This window comes from Macaca fascicularis, chromosome 11 (assembly GCF_037993035.2).
Source record: "Macaca fascicularis isolate 582-1 chromosome 11, T2T-MFA8v1.1".
Classification (NCBI taxonomy): domain Eukaryota; kingdom Metazoa; phylum Chordata; class Mammalia; order Primates; family Cercopithecidae; genus Macaca; species Macaca fascicularis.
In genome coordinates this window covers 126,489,975-126,514,124 of record NC_088385.1, presented here as the reverse complement: position 1 = coordinate 126,514,124, position 24,150 = coordinate 126,489,975, and the positions used below count along the sequence as shown (strand labels likewise).

Here is a 24,150-nt window from a genome sequence, read left to right as displayed (position 1 = left end):
TCCAGCTTCTAAAGTGAGGGGCAAAAGAGAATCTGCAGCTTTTCCTAACCGTCTCTCTGTAGCTCTGTATTGAAGCTTCAATATCTGCTGCCTTAGCAAAAGATTAGGGAGATTTTTTTCCCAGAGGAATTAATGAGGAAGGGAAACTTCAACACATTCTTGCTCTGTAACCATGGTTATTTATCATTAAATTGAAAGCAGAGACCATGTGATGGGTCTCATGAGAACCAGGTTCTAGTGTGGTTTTGTCTTTGAAGACCTTATGGAAGTCACTGCTTGTTGCTCTTTGACATCTGTGAGATGGGGTCATGGTAATGGTGAATGTACCTGTCTCAGCAGGAGAAGATTCCGTGGGGCAACATGTGTGGGATGAACGTAACAACCGTCCTCACCACCATCCCCACCACCAACCTCACTGCCATTTATTGAATACTTACTCTATGCCAGGCACATGGTAGTATGTTATATAAATGCATTATCTGATTAAATGCTTAAAATGTTTCATTGAAGTAGATGTCATTTCCATAACATTAGTAATGTTTTACAGGGATAATATCATCTAATTCTCACTAGAACCCTTTGGGATAGGCTGCTAATGAGCCTCATTTTACAGACTGAGAATCAGACTCAGAGAGGTGAAGCAACTTGCCCAACATCACCCGGCAATTAGTCATGGCCATGGAGACTGACCTTCGTTTGTCTGGTTCCAAAGCCAATGCTTCGATGTGACACAATCTCATTTTATAGATGAGAAAACTGAGGTTTTGAGAAAGGCTAGATGACTTGTCCAAGGGCCGCAGGTTTTGGATCCATGTCAGTCTGACTCCAAAGCCAGTGCTTGTGCTGTGAGTTCTTATGAAGGAAGGAACCTCATTGAGCTGATGCTTCATTGTTATTGTCTGTCTCTAATGCTTATAAATCAGGCACAGCAGTGGGGGCCTTATGGGTCAAGGTTGCCTCTGAGCGCCTCCAAGTGCCACCTTCCAGAGAAGCCCCAATGAGAGTCGAGGCAGCCGCCAGCGAATTCATCGTTCGCAAGCAGAGGTGAGGTGTGATGCATGTGAAAGTGCACAGTGAACTGTAATTATGGTAATAACAATAACCAATAAGTCATAGTTGGCATCCCAGTGGGCTGAAGGCAATGATGAACCTCTTCTAGTGCCTCATTTATTTCCACAAAGGAATTTGCTTACTCAAAGGAATCCACACTTAGGAAGGGAACTCCGGCTCTAGGCTGTGTGCTCTCTGGGGCTTTTAGAGGTGAGAAGTGTGGTGGACGAGGCTTCCCACCAGAAAGAGGATGTCTTAGGTTCAGGTCTGATAGTACCTCCTTATGAGCCAATCATATCAGTTGCCAGCTTGAAACTTCAAAGGATTCCTGCTGCCCTTAGAATAAACACCAGAATCCTTGAGTTTCATCCCTTTTTGGCTGCATTCCAGTTCCTTGAAGGTGTTGTGGTCCCTTTTGACCACATTTGCACACTATAATACTCTCTTCCCCACCTCCCTACCTACCCATGCCAGCCTCATCAGGCTGGCTCATTTACATGCTTCATCCAAATCTCAGCTTAAAGCTTCTTCCTTGCAGGAGACTTCTCTGATCCCCATCCCCAACCCAGACTAGGTCAAATGCCCTTATTATTTGTTCTCACAGTTTCAAGCTTTCCTTTCATGGACACTTCTCACAATAATAATGAGTACACAGCCTGTACATGTTCATAAGTATTCACTCAAAGGATGAAGGAATAACCAGAAGATTCCTGAGAGGCAGTGTGGCTGAGTGGCAAAGAGAAGAATGGTTTTTGGAATTAGAAATATCTGGATTTGCCAGGTATGGTGATTCACACCTGTAATCTCAGCATTTTGGGAGGCCGAGGTGGGAGGATTGCTTGAGCCAGGAGTTCGAGACCAGCCTGGGCAGTATAGCGAACCCTGTCTGCAAAAAAAAAAAAAAAAAAAAAAAAAAAATTAGCCAGGTGTGATGGTGTGTGTCTGAAGTCCCAGCTACTTAGGAGGCTGAGTTGGGAGGCTCACTTGAGCCCAGGAGTTGGAGGCTGCAGTGAGCTATGATTGTGCCACTGCACTTCAGTTTGGGCAACAGAGCGAGACCCTGTCTCTAAAACCAAAGTAAACCGGTAAGAAAGGTCTAGATTAGAGTCATGACCTTATCATTCACTAGCTGAGTGACCTTGAACTAGTCACATAGGCTCTCTGGGCCTCATTTCCTGATTTGTAAAATAAAGATAATAGTACCTACCTTGTAGGATTATTGTAAGAACTCAGAGAAGTGATACACATAAACAACACAGCTCAGTGCCTGTCACAGAGAAAATGCTCAACAGCTGGCAACTACTACTGTTAATGTGATTGCTATTATTCTAAGCTTTATTTGCCCCAGGAGTCAAGAGCACATACCTGGGTGCTTTCCTTTGCATCCCATTTTCTATCGTGATTGTCCTCCGGGCATCTTCCCGAACCATCTCCAGGAGCTTCTGCAGATCTGATGAGAATATGAGAGGTCACTCTTGACCAGAAGCCACCCCTGAGACAGGATTGTGCAGGACAGGGTGCAGCCCCCAAGCTGGGGTCACCTCTGTTCCTGAGGGTTGGGGATCTGGAGAGGGATTCCACTGGGGTCCAGAAGAGGTGGCTCATAGTGTTGGGCTTGTTGCAAAACTAACCATGCCATGCCCCTGCTTAAGACCCGTCAGTGGCTCTCTGTGTTACCTTTGGCTAATGCCTGTAACGCCAGTACTTTGAGAGGTGAAGGCGGGCAGATCACTTGAGGACAGGAGTTCAAGACCAGCCTGGCCAACATGGTGAAACCCTACCTCTAAAAAAATACAAAAATTAGCTGGGCGTGGTGGTGGATGCCTGTAATCTCAGCTTCTTGGGGGGCTGAGGCATGAAAATTGCTTGAACCTGAGAGGCAGAGGTTGCAGTGAGCTGAGATCGTGCCACTGCACTCCAGCCTGGGTGATACAGTTAGACTCTGAATCAAAATCATAACAATAATAATAAAATAAAAAATAAAACTTAAATAAATTCTTTTTTTTTTTTTTTTTTTTTTTTGAGACGGAGTCTCGCTCTGTCCCCCAGGCTGGAGTGCAGTGGCTGGATCTCAGCTCACTGCAAGCTCCACCTCCCGGGTTCACGCCATTCTCCTGACTCAGCCTCCCGAGTAGCTGGGACTACAGGCGCCCACCACCTCGCCCGGCTAGTTTTTTTTGTATTTTTAGTAGAGACGGGGTTTCACCATGTTGGCCAGGATGGTCTTGATCTCCTGACCTTGTGATCCGCCCGTCTCGGCCTCCCAAAGTGCTGGGATTACAGGCTTGAGCCACCGCGCCCGGCCCAACTTAAATAAATTCTTTCAGCATGGCCTGTGAGGCCTGCCAGGACCCAGCTACTCTTTTTCTCCCCGGTTTCATCTCCCTTCCCTTCCCCACCTTCGACTCTACTGCAGCCGGAAAGAACTGTTTCCAAAGCTGAGAAGAAATCATCTTGCTCAGGAAAACCCTCTGTGGTCTCCACAGGCCTGAATTTTTAAACCAGCAATCCACAGGCTGAATTCAGCTTACAAATGTGTTTTATTTGATTCCATGCGGATGCCAACCTGGAAGATTTCACATGAAAATCGAGACCTCCAGCTTCCCTAGAAGAGAGTCTGAGATGGGACTGCACTGCCCCCATTTCTGCTGCATGCTGGACATGCCTTTAGATAGGTGAGTGTTCTCCATTTCCCCACAGCTCCCACCACTCCTCCTTGCCTTGACCTAACTTTTATTTTCATATTTAGTATTGCTTTTGACTGGGTGCAGTGGCTCACACGTATAATCTCAGCACTTTGGGAGGCCAAGGTGGGAGGATTGCTTGAGTTCAGGAGTTCGAGGCCAGCCTGGGCAACATGGAGAAACCACCATCTCTACTAAAACAAAAATATAAAATATTAGCTGGGCGTGGTGGGGTGCACCTGTATTCCCAGCTATTCAAGAGGATGAAGTGGGAGAATCGCCTGAGCCTGGGAAGTCAAGGCTGCAGGGAGCCAAGATCATACCACTGCACTCCAGCGTGAATGACAGAGTGAGACCCTGTCTCTGAAAAAAGAATAATGTTGATTTTTGTATAGTGTAGAAATATTTCTTCATACCTGACTGTTACGGGTTGAAATGTGCGACCCTCTCTGCCAAGATATGCTGAAGTCCTAATCACCAGGACATCAGTCGATGACCTTATTTGGAAATAGGGTCACTGCAGATGTAATGACCGTTGTGTCATTTAACAATGGGGACACATCTTGTGAAATGCATCATTAGGTGATTTTGTCATTGTGTGAACATTATAGAGTGCACTCACACAAACCTAGATGGTGTAGCTTACTATACACCTGGGCATAGCTTACTATACACTTGGTATATACAGCTTTTTTGTTCCCAGGCCACGAACCTGTACAGCATGTTACTGTACTGAATACTGTAGGCAATTATAACACAACGTTAAGTATTTGTGTATCTAGGGATAACATAGAAAAGGTACAGCCAAAATAGGGTATAAGAGATAAAAAATAGTACACAATAGAGGGTACTTATCATAAATGGAGCTTCTAGGACTGAAAGTTACTCTAGGTGAGTCCGTGAGTGTGTGGTGAGTGAATTCGAAGGCCTAGGACATTACCGTGGACTTTATAAACACTGTACACTTAGGCTACACTAAATTTACTAAAAATGTTTTTCTTTCTTCAATAATAAATTAAACTTAGCTCACTGTACTTTTTTACTTTATAAGCTTTACATTTTTTAAACTTCTTGACTCTTTTGTAATAACACTTAGCATAAAACACAAACACATTGTATATCTGTAAAAAACGTTTTTAATATCCTTATTCTATAAGCATTTTTCTATTTAAAAAAAATTTTTACTTTTAAAATATTTTTGTTAAAAACTAAGGACAGATGCGGTGGCTCATGCCGGTAATCCCAGCACTTTGGGAGGCCGAGGTGGGTGGATCACCTGATGATGGGAGTTCAAGATCAGCCTGGCCAACATGGTGAAACCCTGTCTACTAAAAATACAAAAAAAAAAAAAAAAAAAATTAGCCAGGTGTGGTGGCAGGTGCCTGTAATCCCAGCTACTTGGGAGGCTGAGGCAGGAAAATCACCTAAACCCGGGAGGTGGAGGTTGCAGTGAACTGAGATTGCACCACTGCACTCCAGCCTGGGCAACATGAGCGAAACTCCGTCTCAGGGGGGAATAAAAAAGAAAAGAAAAGAAAGGGAAACTAAGCCACAAACACACACATTAGCCTAGGCCTATACAGGGTCAGGATTATCAATATCACTGTCTTTCACCTCTACATCTTGTCCTGCATAAGGTCTTCAGAGGCGGTAACAAGTAACACACGTGGAGCTGTCATCTCCCATGGTAACAATGCGTTCTTCTGGAATATCTCCTGAAGGATCTACCTAGGGCTGTTTTATGATTCACTTTCTTTTTATAAGCAGAAGGAATACACTCTAAAATCACAATAGAAAATAAAGTATAGTACTTACATAAACCAGTACCATAGCCATTTTATCATTATCAAGTACAGTACTATGTACTGTACATAATTGTGTTATACTTTTATATGCAGTACAGACCTGTGAATAACAGTGTGCTATGATATAATGATGGCTAAGATATATTAAGCAACAGGAATTTTTCAGCTTCACTCTAATCTTATGGGATTACTGTCGTATATGTGGTCCATTGTTGACCAAAACATTGTTATGTGACACGTGATTGTAGTTAAGTCAAGGTGATGTCATATTGGAGTAGGATGAACCCTCTATCCAATGACTAGTGTCCTTATAAATAGGAAAGAGAGATACATAGGGAAATGGTGGCTATGTGATGACAGGGGCTCTAGATTCAAGTGATGCATTTATGAACCAAGGAATGCCAAGGATTGCCAGCACCCACCAGAAAAGTCAAGGAACGATTCTCTCCTATGGATTTTGGAAGATGCATGGCCCTGTGGACACGTTGGGTTGGATGTTTAGTATCCAGAGCTATGAGACAAAAAGTTTCTGTTGTCAGAAATTTTACAGCTGCTGCAGGAAACGAACACACTGACACTCCAAAAAGCTGGAAAATGAAATAGAGATAGTCCTGTCTTATGTCGATACATATTTGCAAATCCCTGGATATCTCAATTCTTTCCATTCCCTAGCATGGAATCTGCTTTGATACAAAACCATGAGCTTTGGGACTGCTTTTTCAGAATGTTTATAGCTGTCCACGGTGCTGACATGTAACAGTGTGAGGTTGTCCTTTGAAGACCGTAACTACTCCAGAATTTCTCCCCAGATTTATGAACAAGAAGAGGGAAGAAGGGACTTAGAGTGAGAAGAGGAGAAAATACATAGAGAGCCATTGGACATCAGAGATATATCAAGAAATAAAAGAGAGGAGACTTTTGAGATGGTTTTTAAATAATTCCAGGAACTAAGAAGAAAACTACGACAGCCAACTACTGGAACTTGAGCAACCAAAGGAAGAGCCTTAAACATGTATTCTTAGTGGTGCAACCTAGTTACATCTCAAAATGAACAAATATGCTAGATGGCTGTCTCCCCTGCATAAAATAATTTTTTATTTTAATTTTCTGTCTTTGTGGGAAATATTGGTGGCTTGTACCATCTCAGAACAGAGAGCAGTGTGGCTGATGTTGGTTTCGTGCACTTTTGATAGATCTATCACATTTTCCTCCCTCCTCTGGGGTTCTGGAAGAATGCTGTCTTCCCATCTCCATCCATTGCATCTGGTAGGGTGCCCACCTGTGGACTCCTACAGCACACTGTCCTTCTGACCCCCATCACAGCATTGATTTCATGTGATAGCTATTTTCTGTTCACTTGCAGGTCTTCCCCTCTAGGCTGTGAGTTCCTTGATGTCAGGGGCCACATTTTATTTGTCTTTTTATTGATAGCACCTGGCAGCATGCTTAGCACATGGGGTCTCAGTCAATAGTTGCTAAACGTAAAAGTGAACAACTAGGGAGGAAATAGAGGGAAGGATTTGGGACTACAAGTTAGATTTGGATATTGATGAACAATGACAATACCAGTGCAGACACCTCATTCCTTAGTGGATACTTGCAGTTGACTCAAGCTCAGGTGTCAAAAGCCATACCTGGAAGGGAGTCATGAAGCCTAGTGCTTCCCAAGACCGTTTGTGTATTGTGTACATCCAGCTTTGCATATTAACGCAATTACTGGATGCTAGGAAAGAATGCCTTTCCTTAGTGACTTTGGAGCCATCTAGGCTGTGACAAATGTCAGCATTAAGCCATTTTCTACTCCAGCTCTCAATTTGTGGGCATGTTTCCATTTAATCTGAACTTGACCTTTATTTTTGTCTTGTCATGCCCACCTTCCCTAGAGCCACAGGTCCTAGAATCCTTGGAGTGTGTCCAGAAGCCTATTAGCAAGGGAGCTGTGATTGGTTCTCCTAGTTTCTTCCCTTCTCTTTGGAGCCAAGCAGCAACATCTGACTGCTCCACCACTCCAACCCCCAACGCATAAGCAAACCAGCCTAAGGGTGGGTGGATATGGATATCAGCAAATGACCACAGCTACCTGGCACATCAAGCAGCCCTCCTAAAGCACCAAATGTCAAATTATATCCCCAGAGAAAAAAATCCTGACTTCCTTTCTCCATTTCCCATGCCCAGCCTGTCTAAGAATCTCACCCTTGAATACCTAAATCCATTTCTTCTTTTTGGGGAGGGGGAATAGAGGAGGTGGTTTTTGTCATATGGGGCTAGTTTGAAGGGAAACATGAGATGGCATAGGACTCATATTTTGAGTTGTTATTTAAGTGAGTTTCTCCCTAATCATTCCAAGGCTCAGAGCTTCAAGACCAGCAGGAGGAATAGCCTGGGCTTTTGTTTTTTGGGATTCTTCCCGCCATTGATTTGGGGAGGGGATCATTCCACAGAGAGGCTGCAACCTGCTGTCTCCAATGATTTGTATCCACAAAGACTTCATTATGCAGAAGCCTTGGAAATTAGACCTTGGTCAAATAGTGTGTCTCTCAGAATAGGACCCATGAATTCAGAATCAATTTCAGGAGGTTTTAGAAGGCAAGAGAGGCTGGGAAATTAATCTACTTTTGTCAAGGCTGTGACAAATGGGATGGAGGTTAAGGTATAAATGGAGGAAAAGGTTTGGGAGGCTAAAGTAGCAAACTTTTCCTCCCAGAGGAAATTCATTTTTTTTCAGTCATTTTTGTGTTCCTACTGCATGCTAGGATAAAGGTAAATAAGATGTCACTGTTGCACACCTGCAGGGAGCTCACATTCCTTTTCCCCTTCTTTCTTAGTAAGTGAACTGTGATTCTTTCTATGCGTATAAGGGGAAGCATTTGCTAGCTCCTTTTTTTCAGCATCCTTTGCAGCTGGGCATGGCCCTGTGACTAAGTTCTGGGCAATGAGATTTTGGTAGAAGTGTGGTATGGGGCTCCTGAGTGGATTGCCTAAACTCCGCTGGGAATGGACACTTTCGTACTTTGCTTACTTCCTTTTTCTTCCACCCTAGAATGTGAGCGTGATGGCTGGAGTTCTGGCAGCCATGGTGGCTTATGAAGTGATATTAAGGATGACACCGAAGAAAGCAGGGAAAGTGGGATCCCTGATGATCTATCGAAGCCACCTTACCAGCCCTGGACTGATTTTCTTTAACCTGTACAAAAAATAAGCTTTTATCTTTTTTAACCCACTGTTTTTTAGGTCTCTGTATTGAGCCATAAGAAGTTCCTACTGGATACAGTGAGATGCATTTTAAGTTAAAATTAATAATTCAATAAAAGCAAACACTAACTACTAAGAGACAAGCTAAAAGGAAACCTGGGTGAGTCAGAGAAGACTTTACAGAGGAGGGAACATTTGAGCTGGGTCTTGAAGTTTCAGCAGGAGTCCACCAGACTGAAGGGTCAAGGATGAACAGGCATTTCAAGTAGAGAAAGTCATACAAGAGTGTGCATTGTTTAAAAAGAAGAAAGTGTTTTGATGAGGTTGGAGTGCCCCACTTAAGGTGTGAACTAGCAAGAGCTGACCTGGGCAGCCTGGGGCAAGATCAGAGGTAATGTATTAGAGAAAAGGCAGAGTCATTGAAAGATGTTGAGCTAGAGAGAACTATATCAGATTTTTCATTTAGAAAGTCCCTTCTGTCTCAACATGGAGAAAAATAAGTGGGTAAAGGCAGGACAAGAAGCAGGGAAACTAGTTAGGAGGCTGTTGCTGTTTTCTAGGTGAGAAGTGAAGAGACCCTAGACCAGAGGTCCAAAACTCAGGTGGCCTTCAGGGGCCAGATACCAAAAATGAGTGACACAAGTTGATGTAAAAAAAATCAGTTTGCTCTCTTGGTCCATCTTTTATTTTTTATTTTTTCCTGAAGACTTGGGTAAAGCAGAGCAATCAAATTTGACTTGAGGGCCAGATTTCTTGGGTTCAAATTCTGCCTTCATCACTTACTAGCTGTGTGACTTGGGGCAAATAACTTAACCTCTCTGTGCCCCAATGTTCTCATCAGCAGAGTAGGCATAAAGAAGTTCTTGTGAGGATTAAATGAATTAATGTACATATAAAGGAGCTGATACAAAAATACTTTTAAGTGTGAGTTATAGTTTTATCATCATCATCATCATCATTCTAAAGAAAACAATAGGGCAAATGTGTTAATAAATGGTCACACACTCAGCCAACCAGAGCAATGAGTGGGGCAATAGGGAGTGATGAAGACTGTGGAAAACTGGAGAACACAAACCTCACTTGAAGGGACCAAGCTCCAGTTGATTGTTGTCATTCAGGATTGCAGGCCCACTGTTACCACAGGGAGTAATTTATTTTATTTGTAGAGATGGGGTCTGGCTATGTCAGCCAGGCTAATCTCTAACTCCTGGCCTCAAGTGGTCCTCCTGCTTTGGCCTCTCAAAGTGCCAGGATTATGAGTGTGAGCTGCCATATCTGGCCAAGAGTGTTTTGTTTGTAAAATGTAGAAGTTTTAGGTAAAATATCTTAATCTTTAAAAGTCACAGCTACTTTTCAAAAAAACACAAATTTTTGTGTATGCTAAACTAAACATAAGTGTCAGGATCTCCGTATGTGCCCCTAGTTTTCTATCTTCAAGACAAAAGCAAAAGGTTTGAAGAGGGTAGGCTTTGCGGGAGTTTTAGGAGACAGCACTGATCAGAGCAGGTGAGTGATTGGATGTGAGGGGAAAGTGGCCACTGGGGACAGGCCTGACAGGCCTTCGGTGTTGCAGGTGCCTAGAGAGATGCTCCATTTACCCCTCCCCTCACTGCAAAGTCTCATTCCTCTGCTGCTCCCTTCTGCCACCAGCGCTAGTGTTCTGTTTGTCCCAGGAGAACCATGTGCAAGCTCTGGGACTGGGGCGGGCCCTTGAAGTTGGGCTATGGCTCTACTCTTCTTATCTAAGAGCAAAGCTTTTAGAGTTGAAAAAAAAAAAAAATGAAGCCATGGATATAATACCAATAACCACACAAACACCTTGGAAAAGTAAATCAGGTCTAGTCTCTCCTGTACTGAAAACTTTCCAGATACTCCCTCTTGCACCTGGAATAATTCTAAAGTCTTACTTGCTCCACAAACGCCCTGCATGCTCTGGCGCCTGCCTTCCTCCCCAGCTTCAGGTCTTCAGGTTTTCACGTCTCAGTTCAAACATCAGACCTGAGAGAGTCTTCCTTGATTACCCTTGCTAATTTAGATTCACACCCACCAATAATCTCTCTCTATCCCAGCATCCTGTTGTTTCTCTTCCGACCTCATATTATATGCAATTGCCTTGCTAGTTACAACTTTCTTTCTCTCTCTCTCTCTCTCTCTCTCTCTCTCGCTCTTTTTTTTTTTTTTTTTTTGAGATGGAGTCTTGCTCTGTTGCCAGGCTGGAATGCAGTGGTGTGATTTCAGCTCACTACAACCTCTGCCTCCCGGGTTCAAGCCATTCTCCTGCCTCAGCCTCCTGAGTAGCTGGGACTACAGGCGCACGCCACCACGCCCAGCTAATTTTTGCATTTTTAGTAGAGACGGGGTTTCACCATGTTGGCCAGGATGGTCTCGATCTCTCGACCTTGTGATACGCTCTCCTCAGACTCCCAAAGTGCTGGGATTATAGGCGTGAGCCACCATGCCATGCCATGACTTTCTTTTTTATTACTTTATTTATTTTTATAAACATGGTCTCACTCTGTTGTCCAGGCTGGAGTGCAGTGGTACAACCATAGTTCACTGCAATCTTGAAATCCTGGACTCAAGTGATCCCCCTATCTCAGCCTCCCAAGTAGCTAGGACTACAGGCATGTGCCACCATGCCTGGCTAATTTTTAAAATGTTTAATGTAGAGATGGGGTCTCACTATTTTGCCCAGACTGGTCTCAAATTCCTGGACTCAAGCCATCCTCCTGCCTTGGCCTCCCAAAATATTGGAGTTACAGGCATGAGCCACTGCACCCAGCCTATGGATTTCTTATTTATCATTTGTCTCTTCTAAAACGTAAGCTTGGGAAGGGCGGGTACTCAAGTAACTCAGTTTTGGGCACACAGTAGGTGCTCAAAAAGTATGTGTTAAATGAAAGAAGAATCAAGAAATCCGTCAGTGGACAGGAAGCTGAGGTGGGAGGGTTGTTTGAGCGCAGGAGTTTGAGGCTGCAGTGAGCCATGACTGTGCCACTGCATTCCAGCCTGGGCAACAGAGTGAGACCCTGTCTCTAAAACAGAGAAGAGAGACAGAAAAGAAATATATAAGAATCACATATCTGCTGATGGTCTATCTTAGTTTCTTCCCATCTCAGATACTACTTCTTCTGTTCAGAAAACAGCTTTTTGGGGCTTGGGACCTTTCCCAGCCCCCTGTTAACAGGCAGGGGCGGTGGGGACTTTTCTCATCGGCAGTCATTACTCTGAACCCTGACCACCCAGTGGACTTTTGCACTTCTGCTCACTTCCATCTTTGACCATCAGGGCCCCACACAGATTCTTGGTCTGCCTTGACCTCCTTTTTCGCCTCCTTGAATCTATGCGACGCCCAATCCTTGTCACTCAGCCTGGCCTCGGCTGCCACAGGCATTCCAGATGGTGTGATAGAGAACACTGGCCGAGGCCGCGTGCGGTGGCTCAAGCCTGTAATCCCAGCACTTTGGCAGGCCGAGACGGGTGGACCACGAGGTCAGGAGATCGAGACCATCCTGGCTAACACAGTGAAACCCCGTCTCTACTAAAAAAATACAAAAAACTAGCCGGGCGATGTGGCGGGCGCCTGTAGTCCCAGCCACTTGGGAGGCTGAGGCAGGAGAATGGCGTAAACCCGGGAGGCAGAGCTTGCAGTGAGCTGAGATCCAGCCACTGCACTCCAGCCCGGGTGGCAGAGCAAGACTCTGTCTCAAAAAAAAAAAAAAGAGAACACTGGCCAAACAGGCAGGTTCAGCTGGACACCACTGAGGGGACACAGCAGATGGGGAGAAAACGGGAAGATGTCCCATGCATCAGAGTCAAGAATTTTGTGGTGGTCCATTCCTCCTTCATGTCCTTGTCTTACCCTCTCTTCTTTCTACCTTCTCCATCTTTCTGTATGAATCCTTCTGGATCCTTCTCTTGCTTTTCCTATCTCCTTTTACTATACAAGCTCAAGCCAGAAAGTTCTGAAAATGAATGTTTTATGTGACTTATGGAATCCAGTCACGATTCTGTCTAGTAGAGGTCCACAGCACCCCACTCAAAATATTGTGCAAAATTGTATATATGTGTATGTTTGAATTTTTTCCTTGTGTGAGGGCTCATAGATTTCAATGAATTTTCCTTTTTTTTTCCTTCCCTTCCTCCTTCCCCCTTCCCTTCTTCTCTTCTTTTTTTTTCTTTTCTCTTTTTGAGACAGGGTCTCGCCCTGTTACCCAGGCTGGAGTGAAGAAGCAAATCACAGCTCACGGTAGCCTCTACCTCCTAGGCTCAAGCTATTTTCTCACCTCAATCCTCTACCTCCTAGGCTCAAGCTGTCCTCCCACCTCAGCCTCCTGAGTAGCTGGAACCACAGGCACATGTCACCATGCATGGCTAATTGTTTTTTTTTTTTTTTTTTTGGAGAGGTTTCACCATGTTGCCCAAGCTGATCTCAGATTCCTGAACTCAAGTGATCTGCCCACCTCCACCACCCAAATATCTGGGATTACAGACATGAGCCACCATGCCTGGCCTAATTGGATATTTTTTAAGGGACTTGCCTCTCTCAAATTTTGAGCCACTGAAAAGGCTTTTTCAGGGTGTAGATCACAGAGCAATACAACTTCCATCTATAAAATGTTCAGAAAGACAAATCAGTAGAGACAGAAAGCAGGTTTGTGGTTGCCTGGGGGCTCTGGGTAAGAAGGGCAGAAGCTTTTCTTTCGGGTGGTTGGAAATGTTCTGAAATTAGATTGTGGTGATGGTTACACAACTCCAAGTTTACTAAATATCATGGAATTGCACATTTAAAATAAGCAAATTTTATGGTGTGTAAATTATATCTCAATAATAAGGCTGTTTAAAAAAGTAGACACTGAATTTCAAAGACTTAGTATAAAAGAGGATATAAAATATCTCGTTAATAATTTTTACATTGGTTACACATTGAAATGATAATGTTCTGTATAAATTGGGCTAAATTTAAAAAAAAATGTTTTGAGATGGAGTCTTCCTCTGTGGCCCAGGCTGGAGTGCAGTGGCATGATCTCGGCTCACTGCAACCTCTGCTTCCCAGGTTCAAGCGATTCTCCTGTCTCAGCCTCACAAGTAGCTTGGATTACCAGTGCGTGCCACCATGCCCAGCTGCTTTTTGTATTTGCAGTAGAGTCAGGGTTTCACCATGTTGGCCAGGCTGGTCTCAAACTCCTGACCTCAAATGATCTGCCTGCCTCGGTTTCCCAAAGTGCTGGGATTACAGGCGTGAGCCACTGTGCCTGGCCTAAATAAAAATATTTTTAAAATTAGAAAAGGGCAGTTGGTGACCACAGGCTGTCTCTGTAGGAGAAATGGCTCAGGGCAACCCAAGTTATGGAGTATATTTCTGATCTCCACTGGGGAAAACAAAGAGGTCCAAGGAAATTGAACAAGGATGGGGGATCCCATGTCACCTTTAAATGACTGGAGGGGGACTTGAGGCAAGAGGGTTTCTTGATGTCTGGCTTAAAGGCAAAGGGTCAGGGTAGATGAGTCAGATCTCAGGTAGGACTTACTCATAGACAGAGGTTCTTCATCTGGCTTGGTTGAAGATGACTCATTGTCCTCAATATCCTTGCTGCTGGTCACCTGGGTATTCACACTCGGGGGCTCATCTGAGCCAGGGTTCACAGAGATCATGCTGCTCTGGGGAGAGGACCCCCCACTGGCCCGACTCAGACTGAGTGTGGAGCCTCGCCGGCTTGGTTTGCGGTTGGTGACTCGCATTGTAGGAATTTTGAATTTCTTGGTCTAAAGGAAAGAGAAGAAAGAGAGGTTTCAGGAAGGAAGGGGAAAAAGATGGAAGAAAGAAAGAAGGGAGGGAAGGAGAGAGGTGGGGAGGGACAGCAGACAAAAGCAAAGCCTGGGTCTGACTGTGAATTCCTTCTGGCTCTTTCCAAACACCGTGAGATATATTCTGGATCTGGAGTGACCTTTTGTCGCAAATCGAGATAATGTTAAAACATGTATTATTTGAAGCAAATGTGGTGGAATGTATTCTATTGAACGAGCTCATGGTTGCCCAAGAGGTCACCGTAGGAAGCCACACGTGTTTGCCGTGATGATGTCAATGCCCAGAACAGGTTTTGACTTTTGTAATAACGATTGGAGTTGATTTTCAAACTGTATATGAGGATGGGTCTAATTTTTCAACTAATCTTGGTTTTGGCTCCAGATTCCATATATATACTTCCTGGCTCCCAAGTTGACACCTGGGCCTCAAAGAATGATTTGTAATCATGGAGGTTTTCTAAAGAATACAGAATAGGGAAATTCTAGGCCTGACATTTAGGAAGTGAGTGGGAGGAAGCAGATTTGTCTGGTGCAGTGGCATTCTTTGGGGAGGAGCCATGGTGGTAGTGGGCTAGGAGAATTGGATGATAAGTTCTGGAAGGGACTGAGAGGTAGGTAGGGAAAGTCCTGTGGATTTTTAGAAGGAAAAGAGTAAGAAAGAGTACACACATACTCTGTGTGTGTGTGTCTGTGTGTACCTTCCTGCGAGATTGGTGTCACTTCAGAATGCACTGTTTGGGGTTATGTCCTCATATAACTCATCCAAGTTTCAGCGAGGCTTCGGAACCTCCTCAAGATCACAGCAAGAAAATAGCAGAACCAGAATTCAGACGCAAGTCAGGTTAATGCCAAAGCTCATTACTATGCCTGGCTTCAAAATACTGCAAAAGTTTTTTTCAGTGGCATCGAAAATGCCCTTTATCCCATGCTAATGATTCTTTATGACATTTAAAATGCCAGGTTTACACAGGGGACGAACAGGCCCTCAGATGCCCCAGAGAAAGAGCTCAACACAGAGTGGGCTGTAGTTTATATTCAGTTAATAGAAATAATTTTATTTGAGCACATTTAAAATGAAAGCTCTTGTTGGGTAGACTGGTGTTTTCTTTAGATGAAACTCATAGCGTTTGATACCCTGGGAAAGGTGATAGGGAGAAGAGACAGCACTGAAGACCACACCAACATTTAATATACATTGCACAGGGTGGAGAAAATTGTATTCAGCAGAATTCATTTCAGGGAGTCCACTGTATGTGATCAGAAGCAATATTTCGAATGGCTACCTTGTAGGGCACTGAATATGAGTGGAACCTTCTTGCACTAGAAGAGGGGAGGGATTTCTTGGTTGCACAGGAGAGGGAGAAGGTTGGGGAAGAGGAGGGAGAAACTGTGGGCTTTAAGATTTGATCTCTCCTTGTGCCTGCCTCATCTCTCTCAAATCTTCAGTGAAATTCTATATAAATGACAGAATGCTTCAGAATATGATAGACTGGAGAAATGGAATTTGAACTGGATTTAACCAGATCTTCAAGAGGCCATGCAAGTTACAAAATGACTGATCAAGAAAAGCCAAGTACCCAAAGCAGGCATGTCCTCTCCTTTGATAAATTAGGAGCTTGGTACAATGCTCCCGTTGTCCTGACACTGCAATTGGTCAAGAGCTTGCCAGGACTGACAGAAGGCCCCTCTACCCTTTATCACTCCGGGGAGAGATGATATCAGAGCTCAGGGATGAATCATATAGAAATTGCCTCTTTCCATTTTATCTAGAACAATATGAATTCCTGACTCTAGAAACTAGGCTCTTCAGATCAACGTCATTTTTTAATTTTTATCTTTATTTTTATTTGACAGGATCTCACTCTGTTGCCCAGGCTGGAGTGCAGTGGTACAATCTTGGCTCACTGCAACCTCTGCCTCCCAGGTTTGAGCTATTCTCTTGCCTCAGCCTCCCAAGTAGGTGGTATTACAGGTACCCACCACCATGATCGGCCAATTTTTGTTGTTGTTGTTGTTGTTATTTTTTGGTAGAGATGGAGTTTCACCATGTTGCCTGGGCTGGTCTTGAACTCCTGAGCTCAAGCAATCTGTCCACCTTGGTCTCCCAAAGTGCTGGGATTATAGTTGTAAGCCACTGTGCCTAGTAAGATCAATGTAATTTTTGAAGGGTGGACAGATGGTGGCATGGGGTAGCTTTGAATCTTGCAGTGAGCACTGGAGTCAGAGTCAGGGGACCTCGGGGAGGGGGGCCTTTACTACGTCACTCTGCCATGCCTCAGTTTCCTCATTTATAAAACTTAGGGGATAGCCTGGGACAATCTCAGAAAAGCCTTCCCTACCAGGATTCTGTGCGTATCTTCCTTGAGCTAGGATTTCATCTTATGCTCCCAGAGTTGCCATTAATTAAAATTTAATTAACCACCCTAGCCAGGAAATCCAAAGTTAAGGGCTAACACTTGTGATTAATTGAAAGTGGCAGAAAAATAAAACGTAGGGGGAAGATGTGACAGGCACTTGCTTGCCTTTTATTGAACTGAACCTCTCTGAATCGACTTAAATCCCTAAATGCTGCTTCTCTATTTTTTATATTTCACTCAGCAGTGGTGTTAACCAGTTGCTATGTTCCATCTCAGTAGGGATTGATTTTTGGCAATGGAGGAAACGAATTTCCTGAAAGATTCCTTATACTTTCTATGAAGTAGGGGTTGCAGACTGGTGGCCCATGGGGAGACATGTTTAGCTACCCAGGATTTTACAAACTGGGAGACTTTTATATAAAAATGTAAGTTTTTTGTTTCTTTTGAAAATGGTAAGCTCTGGGCTCCCATTCTCACAAGGCAAAATGAGCTACAGCTGCAGAGAGTTTCTTCCTTTTAGCTGTGCAGGAGTGCTCCAGTTTGCCACAGACCCCACCACTCCCTACTGTATCACACTCAGCCTTATTTTTTATTTTATTAATAACACAATTTGCCTGGCCCCTATGAACGCTGCCTACACATACAGAAGAATGTCAGGGGAAAAGAAGAGTATTGTGGGAGCTGGTTGGATTCCCTCTTTCAAAGTCCTCATTTTACTGAGGCCCAGTAGAGGGGAAAGGACTTGTCTGAGGTCACACAGTGAACTGAGTCACCATGGCTGAGCCAGGTCTCCTGCAGCCTAATTGAGTGCTCCCCCATGCCCAGAGTGGAACGTGCTGCAGCCCAGGGTTTGATCCACAAACTTGAATTCCGTTTTGCAAGAGTTCAAGCACAGCTATTCATTCTCCCCTTCCCCTCCTGCAATTTTAGTGGTGGATATCCCTGAAGGATTTTTTTAAAAGGTTTGTAGCTCCCGCTGCTTTTTCTGTGCATTTCTGAAGACGGATGCGCACTGCATCTCCATAGCAACTTTCTGCCATAAAAACCAAGGTTCTTCTTAAATCTAGGAGCACGCCGATGAAAGCGTAAGAAAGTGGTGAAATTCTTCATGAGGGGCAACTGTAATCATGGGGTCAGGGAGAACAGGCATTGGATGTTTATATGTTTAATAAACATATTGATGTTTATATGTTTAATAAACTATGTTTAATAAACAGACCCAGAATTAACTTCTGCCTCTGCCATTACCCAGCTGGGTAACCTTATGTAAGTCACTTAACCTCTCTGAGACCCCAAATTCCTCCTTTCTCACCTGGGGGTAAGAATAGTGCCCCATAGGGTTATTAAGAGGGCACAACTGGATAATATACCTACAGAAGCTTCCTTAGCACAGAACTTAGCCCATTTACAATTATGTTGAACAGTGGCCTCTAAAATTTACAGAACCACAGGAATGCTAAGCATTCTCACGTTTTCAAGGTGAGTTTGCCTTATATTTATTTCCTGAGGTTATTCACTAAAGTTGTGAGGTAGGCAGGAAAGCACATTATATCCATTTCATGGGTTAGGGGATAGGTTCAGCAAACACTCTAGTTGTGTGCTCTATTACCTTTACCTACCTTTTGCCATTATTATTATTATTATTATTATTAGGCTTGTTTATTGAGTAGATGAGTTTGGGAGGTCCTGGGTTAGGAATACCTTTGGGTAAAAAGAATCTGTATCTTGGTGTCCTCTTAATAACTGCATGTTCTAGTTTGTAGAAAATCTTGTCTGTTGAATCACTCACGTTGTCTTTTCTTTTTCTTAGAGATAGGATCTCACTCTCTTGCCCAGGTGGGAGGCTGGAGTGCAGTGGTGGGATCATAGCTCACTGCAGCCCCCAATTCCTGGGCTTACATGATCCTCCCACTTCAGCCTCTCTAATACCTGGGACTACAGGTGCACACCACTATGCCCAGCTAATTTTTAAATTTTTTGTCAAGACGGGATCTTGCTATGTTGCCCGGGCTGGTCTCAAACTCCTGGGCTCAACTGATCCTCCTGCCTTGGCCTCCCAATCCTTTGGGATTACAAGCATGAGCTAGTGTGCCTGGGTTTTATTTTCTGACTGGGTTAAAGAGGAGAGAGAGAGAGGAAGGAAGGGAGGGAGGAAGGGAGGGAGGGAGGGAGGGAGAAGGAGAGAGAAATGACTGTTATTGATTTAGAAGATAGAGTGAGGTGAGTCCATTTCCTTCTGGTGACATCTTGTTAAGCAGTTGCTTAGCACCCCCTCCTGTCCCCATTATGTAGTGTCCAGCCAAATGTCATTTCTCCTACAATCCCCAGATAACTGTTTTAATTAAATTTACGAAAACCATCCAACAGCATGTGGCTCTGACTTCCCTTCACTCTGAGAACCAACTAGAAAAAAAAATTCCCATCAGAGAAAAGACTGACAAAAATACTCCTCAACACAAGCTGGGACCTAGGAGCCAAAGGGTTGCGTGGCGTGTGGTTGGTTACCTTTGGCGCTGTGACGAAATGCTCCCATTTCTGTCCCATGGACTTGTCCTTATTGATTTTTTTAATGGTGCTCTTGCTTCCACCCGGGTCCCTGAGTGAGAAACAGCTTAATGAGTTTTCCGTTTCCAGAGCCTCGGTTTATTACACGTTCTTTTAAGAAATGCAATAAATAGAGGAGGAATGGTAGCTGGGCTCTGTTAGGATTTCCGCCCCCACTCCTGTACTTGTGAAGAAATGGGAGGGATAGTTCTCCATAGCTGGCTCTTTTGAGTGAAATCGAGGTTTGGAGAGACTTTTGCTTACTGGGTGGAGGAGGGAGGTGGTATATATTTGCATGTTTTTTGCATCTATTTGTATTTTAGCCTTGGTCCTCTCATAGAATCCTGGGCAGGTCTGCAGTACTCCTAGGGTGTGAATTGAAAAGCATGTTCATTTCTGCATCTTTGCTTTTTCTGTTGCCCAAGGGGTCCACCATCAGAGACATTTCTGAGAGACACACAGAGAATATTACTGGGTGGGACTGAGGGTGGGGTTGATGGGGGTGGATTGCACAATGAAAATCACTGATTGGAGGTTGACTGGGCAAAAGTTCTCTACGACGCTATGTGCAACACCTTTCTGTGCCTTTTCGCTGTATCATCTCAATCACTATAACCCTGTGATGTAGTCATTGTCATCCCATTTTCAGATGAGAAAACAAACTAAGGGAGTTTAAGTCACTTACTTACAGTGAAATGAATGAAGCGAAAGCTTCAGGGCTCCTCACTTGTGTGGGTTCCTCTTCCAGGATCCTGTACCTGATTTTGTATTGTAATTTTGTATTTTTTTTTTTTTCTTAAAGTGCCCTCTCCCCCGTTAAATAAGCTTCAGGCTGCACAAAACCCGGATCCTCCTCTCATGGGTTGGGAATTTTCTGGATAGGAGACTGAAGCCCAGTAAGTTCTGTTGGTGACACACCTGTAATCCCTTATCTGAAATCTGCGGGACCAGATGTGTTGCCAAATTAATAATTTTGGCATTTTGGAAAGGAAACGTGCTGCATATTCTATATGTTAACATAATCCCTCTGAGGGTGCTAAGGGGACAGCATCCTGTAACCAAATACATGACTATTTCTGCAATGGAACGCACGGATATTTATACTAGGGGGGAGAAATAAAGACCAGAAGTAGCTTCAAGTCAAATTTTGCTACCAACTTAGATTGGCTCCTGTCAGATTTTGCTGCCAAATGAGTTAGGAAAAACTGAGTTTTCAGAGCTTTTGGATTTTGGACTTGTGGCTATGGGGCAGTGGGGGGGGGATAAGACAGCGGGGAGTCTCAACGTGTGATCTCTCAACTACGTTTACATATCTATTGATCGACAGATTGGTCTATCCATCTCTCTGTCCATATATTTTTCCATCCATTCATCCATCCACCTATCTCTTTCTTTATCCCCTTTTTCTTTGCAGAAAGAATTTTATATCACAAGGATTCTTTTAATTATTTTTCTAGCTCTCGCCTAGCAGAGAGCAGGAACTTGAAATGAGAAGACGAGCTGGGCTCATGCCTGTAATCCCAGTACTTTGGGAGGCTAAGGCAGGCAGATCAGCTGAGGTGAGGAGTTCCAGACCAGCCTGGCCAACATGGTGAAACTCTGTCTCTACTAAAAACACACAAAAAAATTAGCCGGGTGTGGTGGCGCGTGCCTGTAATCTCAGCTGCTCTGGAGGCTAAGGCAGCAGAATCGCTTGAACCTGGGAGGCGGAGGTTCCAGTGAGCCGAGATCGCGCCATTGCACTCCAGTCTGGGGGACAAGAGTGAAACTCCATCTCAAAAAAAAAAAAAAAAAAAAGAGGACAAACAGAACTGCTTTGGTTTGGGAGACACTGACAGGGGTCTAGGCTTGTTAGGGTGATGAGTGCCGGTGATTGTGGGTGGAAGGGAGGTGCTCAGATATAGAAGGTAAAAGCTGATCAGGATAAACCTAACTTAAGGCTGACTTCTCATGGCATGGAGATCTGAGTAGCAGAATCTGTCATGCGCGTCCGTGTGAACAGACCACCAAACAGGCTTTGTGTGAGCACCCCGCCTGGGTGCAGGCGGGCTGAGTCCGAAAAGAGAGTCAGCGAAGGGAGATAAGGGTGGGGCCGTTTTATAGGATTTGGATAGGTAAAGGAAAATTACAGTCAAAGGGGGGTTGATGTCTGGTGGGCAGGAGTGGGGGTCACAAAGTGCTCAGTGGGGGAGCTTTTTGAGCCAGGATGAGCCAGGAAAAGGAATTTCACAAGATAATGTCGTCGCTTAAGGCAAGGACCGGCCATTTTCACTTCTTATGTGGTGGAATGTCATCAGTTAAGGCGGGGCAGGGCGTTTGCACTTCTTTTGTGATTCTTCAGTTACTTCAGGCCATCTGGGCATATACGTGCAAGTCACAGGGGATGCGATGGCTCGGCTTGGGCTCAGAGGCCTGACAGAATCAAAGGCTTTTCCCAGTCCAGGTAAGGAGTTGGGGGTGTCCTCTCTTCACCAGTGGGATTTTGCTGAAGATCAACCAGCCAATTGCCACCACACAAGAAATGCACACAGACCCAAAGTGGAAGTCGGGCTTGGGAGGTGGGGTGAGAATGGGCCTCTAAACTCTTTGTAAGACTTTATGTTTGATTACACAATTAAAAAGCCCTCTGAATAATTAACAGTGAAGCTCATTTAAGTTGGTTCTGCCTGCCTCTCCCCCGAGTAATCAAATTAGGGGATATTTAAAATCCAGCCAGAGGAAGGAGCAATACTTCAGTCCTATAAACAATATTTAAACTAGCGGTGCTTTTGAAGTCTGATTTAAGGTTCACCCACTGGAGGCTTTAGCGTTTTTTGTTTTTTTCACTTTGGAGCATTTCTTTCAAGACCACAGGGCTTTTCGCATTTCCCTTTGCTAACGCAGCCCTGCTGAGCCTCCAGCCTTCTTCTTGAAGTTCAAAAGCACCCCCCTTTCCCCCTTTAAAATTAAATCTGGTCCTGGCAAAGCTTTCAAAATCTTAAATATTCAGGTCCAATCAGGAAGATGGAGGTTTTCCACTACTGCTGACTTCCAAGATGACCTGAAATCTATTGCGACTTCAAGCAGCAGGCTAAATGGGTTCAAAATGCAGCAAGATTCCCACAGACCTTAAAAAGCTCGGAGCCTTTGCTCTTGCAAACCCATTGATAAAGAAAAGGCCTGGTTAGACAGAATCGGTCTTTCTGATGTTTCATTTTCAGTAGCGAATAACCCAAAAAGGAAGATCGGTAGGGGAAGGAAGAGAAAAATAAAACCAGCTAAGCCGCATCATCCATTGCATACCTTGTGGAGGAGGACAAAGCAGGTTGGTGGTCCTTCCCCTGGCCTGGTGGGGTAAGCGTTAGTGCCATCCACCAAGTAGTTCCAGGCCTTCCCTGCTCTCTGAAGGCAAGTGTAAGCACTGTGACTTGCTTTGTTCAAAAATACATGAGTGAAAGTGACATGTGGGACTTTGGGTAGATGATTTAAGAGCTAGTCCTGAAGTCATCAGATTCCCTTTTCTGCCTCGTCGATGGTGGAAGCTTTTATCAGTGTGAGTCCCTGCTGATAGAGCCTCCCTGTTGGACTTGAAAGGTGAGCCAAGGAACAAGCTTCTTTTGCCTTAAACTGCTGAGATTTGGGGGTTGTTCATTATGGCACCCTAACTTACGTAGCTCACCCATTTAATATCCTTGTGATTTACTGTCTGTGTGACCTCTGGCAAGTCCCTGAGTATCAGGACCAGAAAAGGGTTATCTTAGTGGTTAAGAGTGAATTTAGATTCACAATTTAGATTGGACCAGCTGTTCGAGTCCTCTGTCTGCCCCGCTGCTTCCTACATGTGCGACTTGGTATAAGTAATTTAGCCTCTCTGAGTCTCACTATCCTCATCTGTAAAATGGGGGAATAATAGCAGCTGTGACAAAGGATTGCTGTGAAGATGAAAAGAAATGGGGCTTGTTAAGGGCTTCATGGGTGCTATGTACAGACAGCTGAATACAGTTCAGCTATTAACAACAATAACCTTCTCTTTTCAACCGAGATTTACTGTGGCTTAGAGGAGGAGCTGATGGTAGACAACAAGGTACCAGGGCAGATCCTTGGGGGAGATGTAGCTATAATTTTCAGACCATAATTTCGCCCTGCTGAAGCTTCTAAGGGATCCTATTTGCCAGAAATCAAGGGAATAGGGCATTGAGCACTGTCAAATCTCTTGTAACTGTATCCGCCAAGCACATTTTGTTCCAGGCAGCCACTTGAAGATGTCTATCCACAGTGGCAATTCAGAGCAATTTTCTCAAATACTTTGTGCTGTCTTTCTGAACTCCCATCTGGGGTAAAATGTGTGCTTCCCAGGGCGGAAAGCTGTAGGCTAGGTTAGGACATGCTCATGTGTCCATGACCGAGGGGAAGAGCTGCTGATTCTGCACCAGGGAGGGGGCAGCGGTCAAAGCTCTGGAACTTCCCGGACCAGGTGGCTCCATCCTAACTCCTGAGCGATGATCTGATCCTCCTGCCACATTCTCCCACTCCATAGAGATGTCCCCTGGAGTACCACAGTGGAGGAGCCATGTAATTAAATCAGTGCAAAGAGGAGAGCGGGGGAAATCAGAGACTTCACTCACATGTCACCTTCCGAGTGAGTCTTTCCTTGATGATCCAATTGAAAACTCCCCTGCCCATCACTGTCACATCACCCATCAATTGCTTCATGACACTTATTGCTATCTC

General features: G+C 44.4%; 2 protein-coding genes across 17 annotated transcripts in view; one reads left to right on the top strand and one right to left on the bottom strand.

Moving 5' to 3' along the window:
• CCDC60 (coiled-coil domain containing 60) overlaps positions 1-24,150 on the bottom strand; it is a 207,481-nt gene that overhangs the window by 27,140 nt on the left and 156,191 nt on the right. The window contains exons 6-8 of the mRNA XM_005572376.4: positions 19,402-19,492; positions 14,263-14,497; positions 2,416-2,500 (exon numbers count right to left, since the gene is read on the bottom strand). Coding sequence (XP_005572433.3) covers positions 2,416-2,500; positions 14,263-14,497; positions 19,402-19,492 — 411 coding nt within the window. The remainder of the gene's footprint in view (positions 1-2,415; positions 2,501-14,262; positions 14,498-19,401; positions 19,493-24,150) is intronic.
• LOC107126792 (putative uncharacterized protein encoded by LINC00269) overlaps positions 1-24,150 on the top strand; it is a 214,597-nt gene that overhangs the window by 85,025 nt on the left and 105,422 nt on the right. For 4 of the 16 annotated variants that reach the window (XR_012420738.1, XR_012420732.1, XR_012420736.1 and 1 more), the window contains one exon: positions 3,624-3,725. The exons of the other annotated variants lie outside the window; for them this stretch is intronic. The gene's annotated coding sequence lies outside the window, so the exon portion shown is untranslated. The remainder of the gene's footprint in view (positions 1-3,623; positions 3,726-24,150) is intronic. 16 annotated transcript variants of the gene reach the window in all.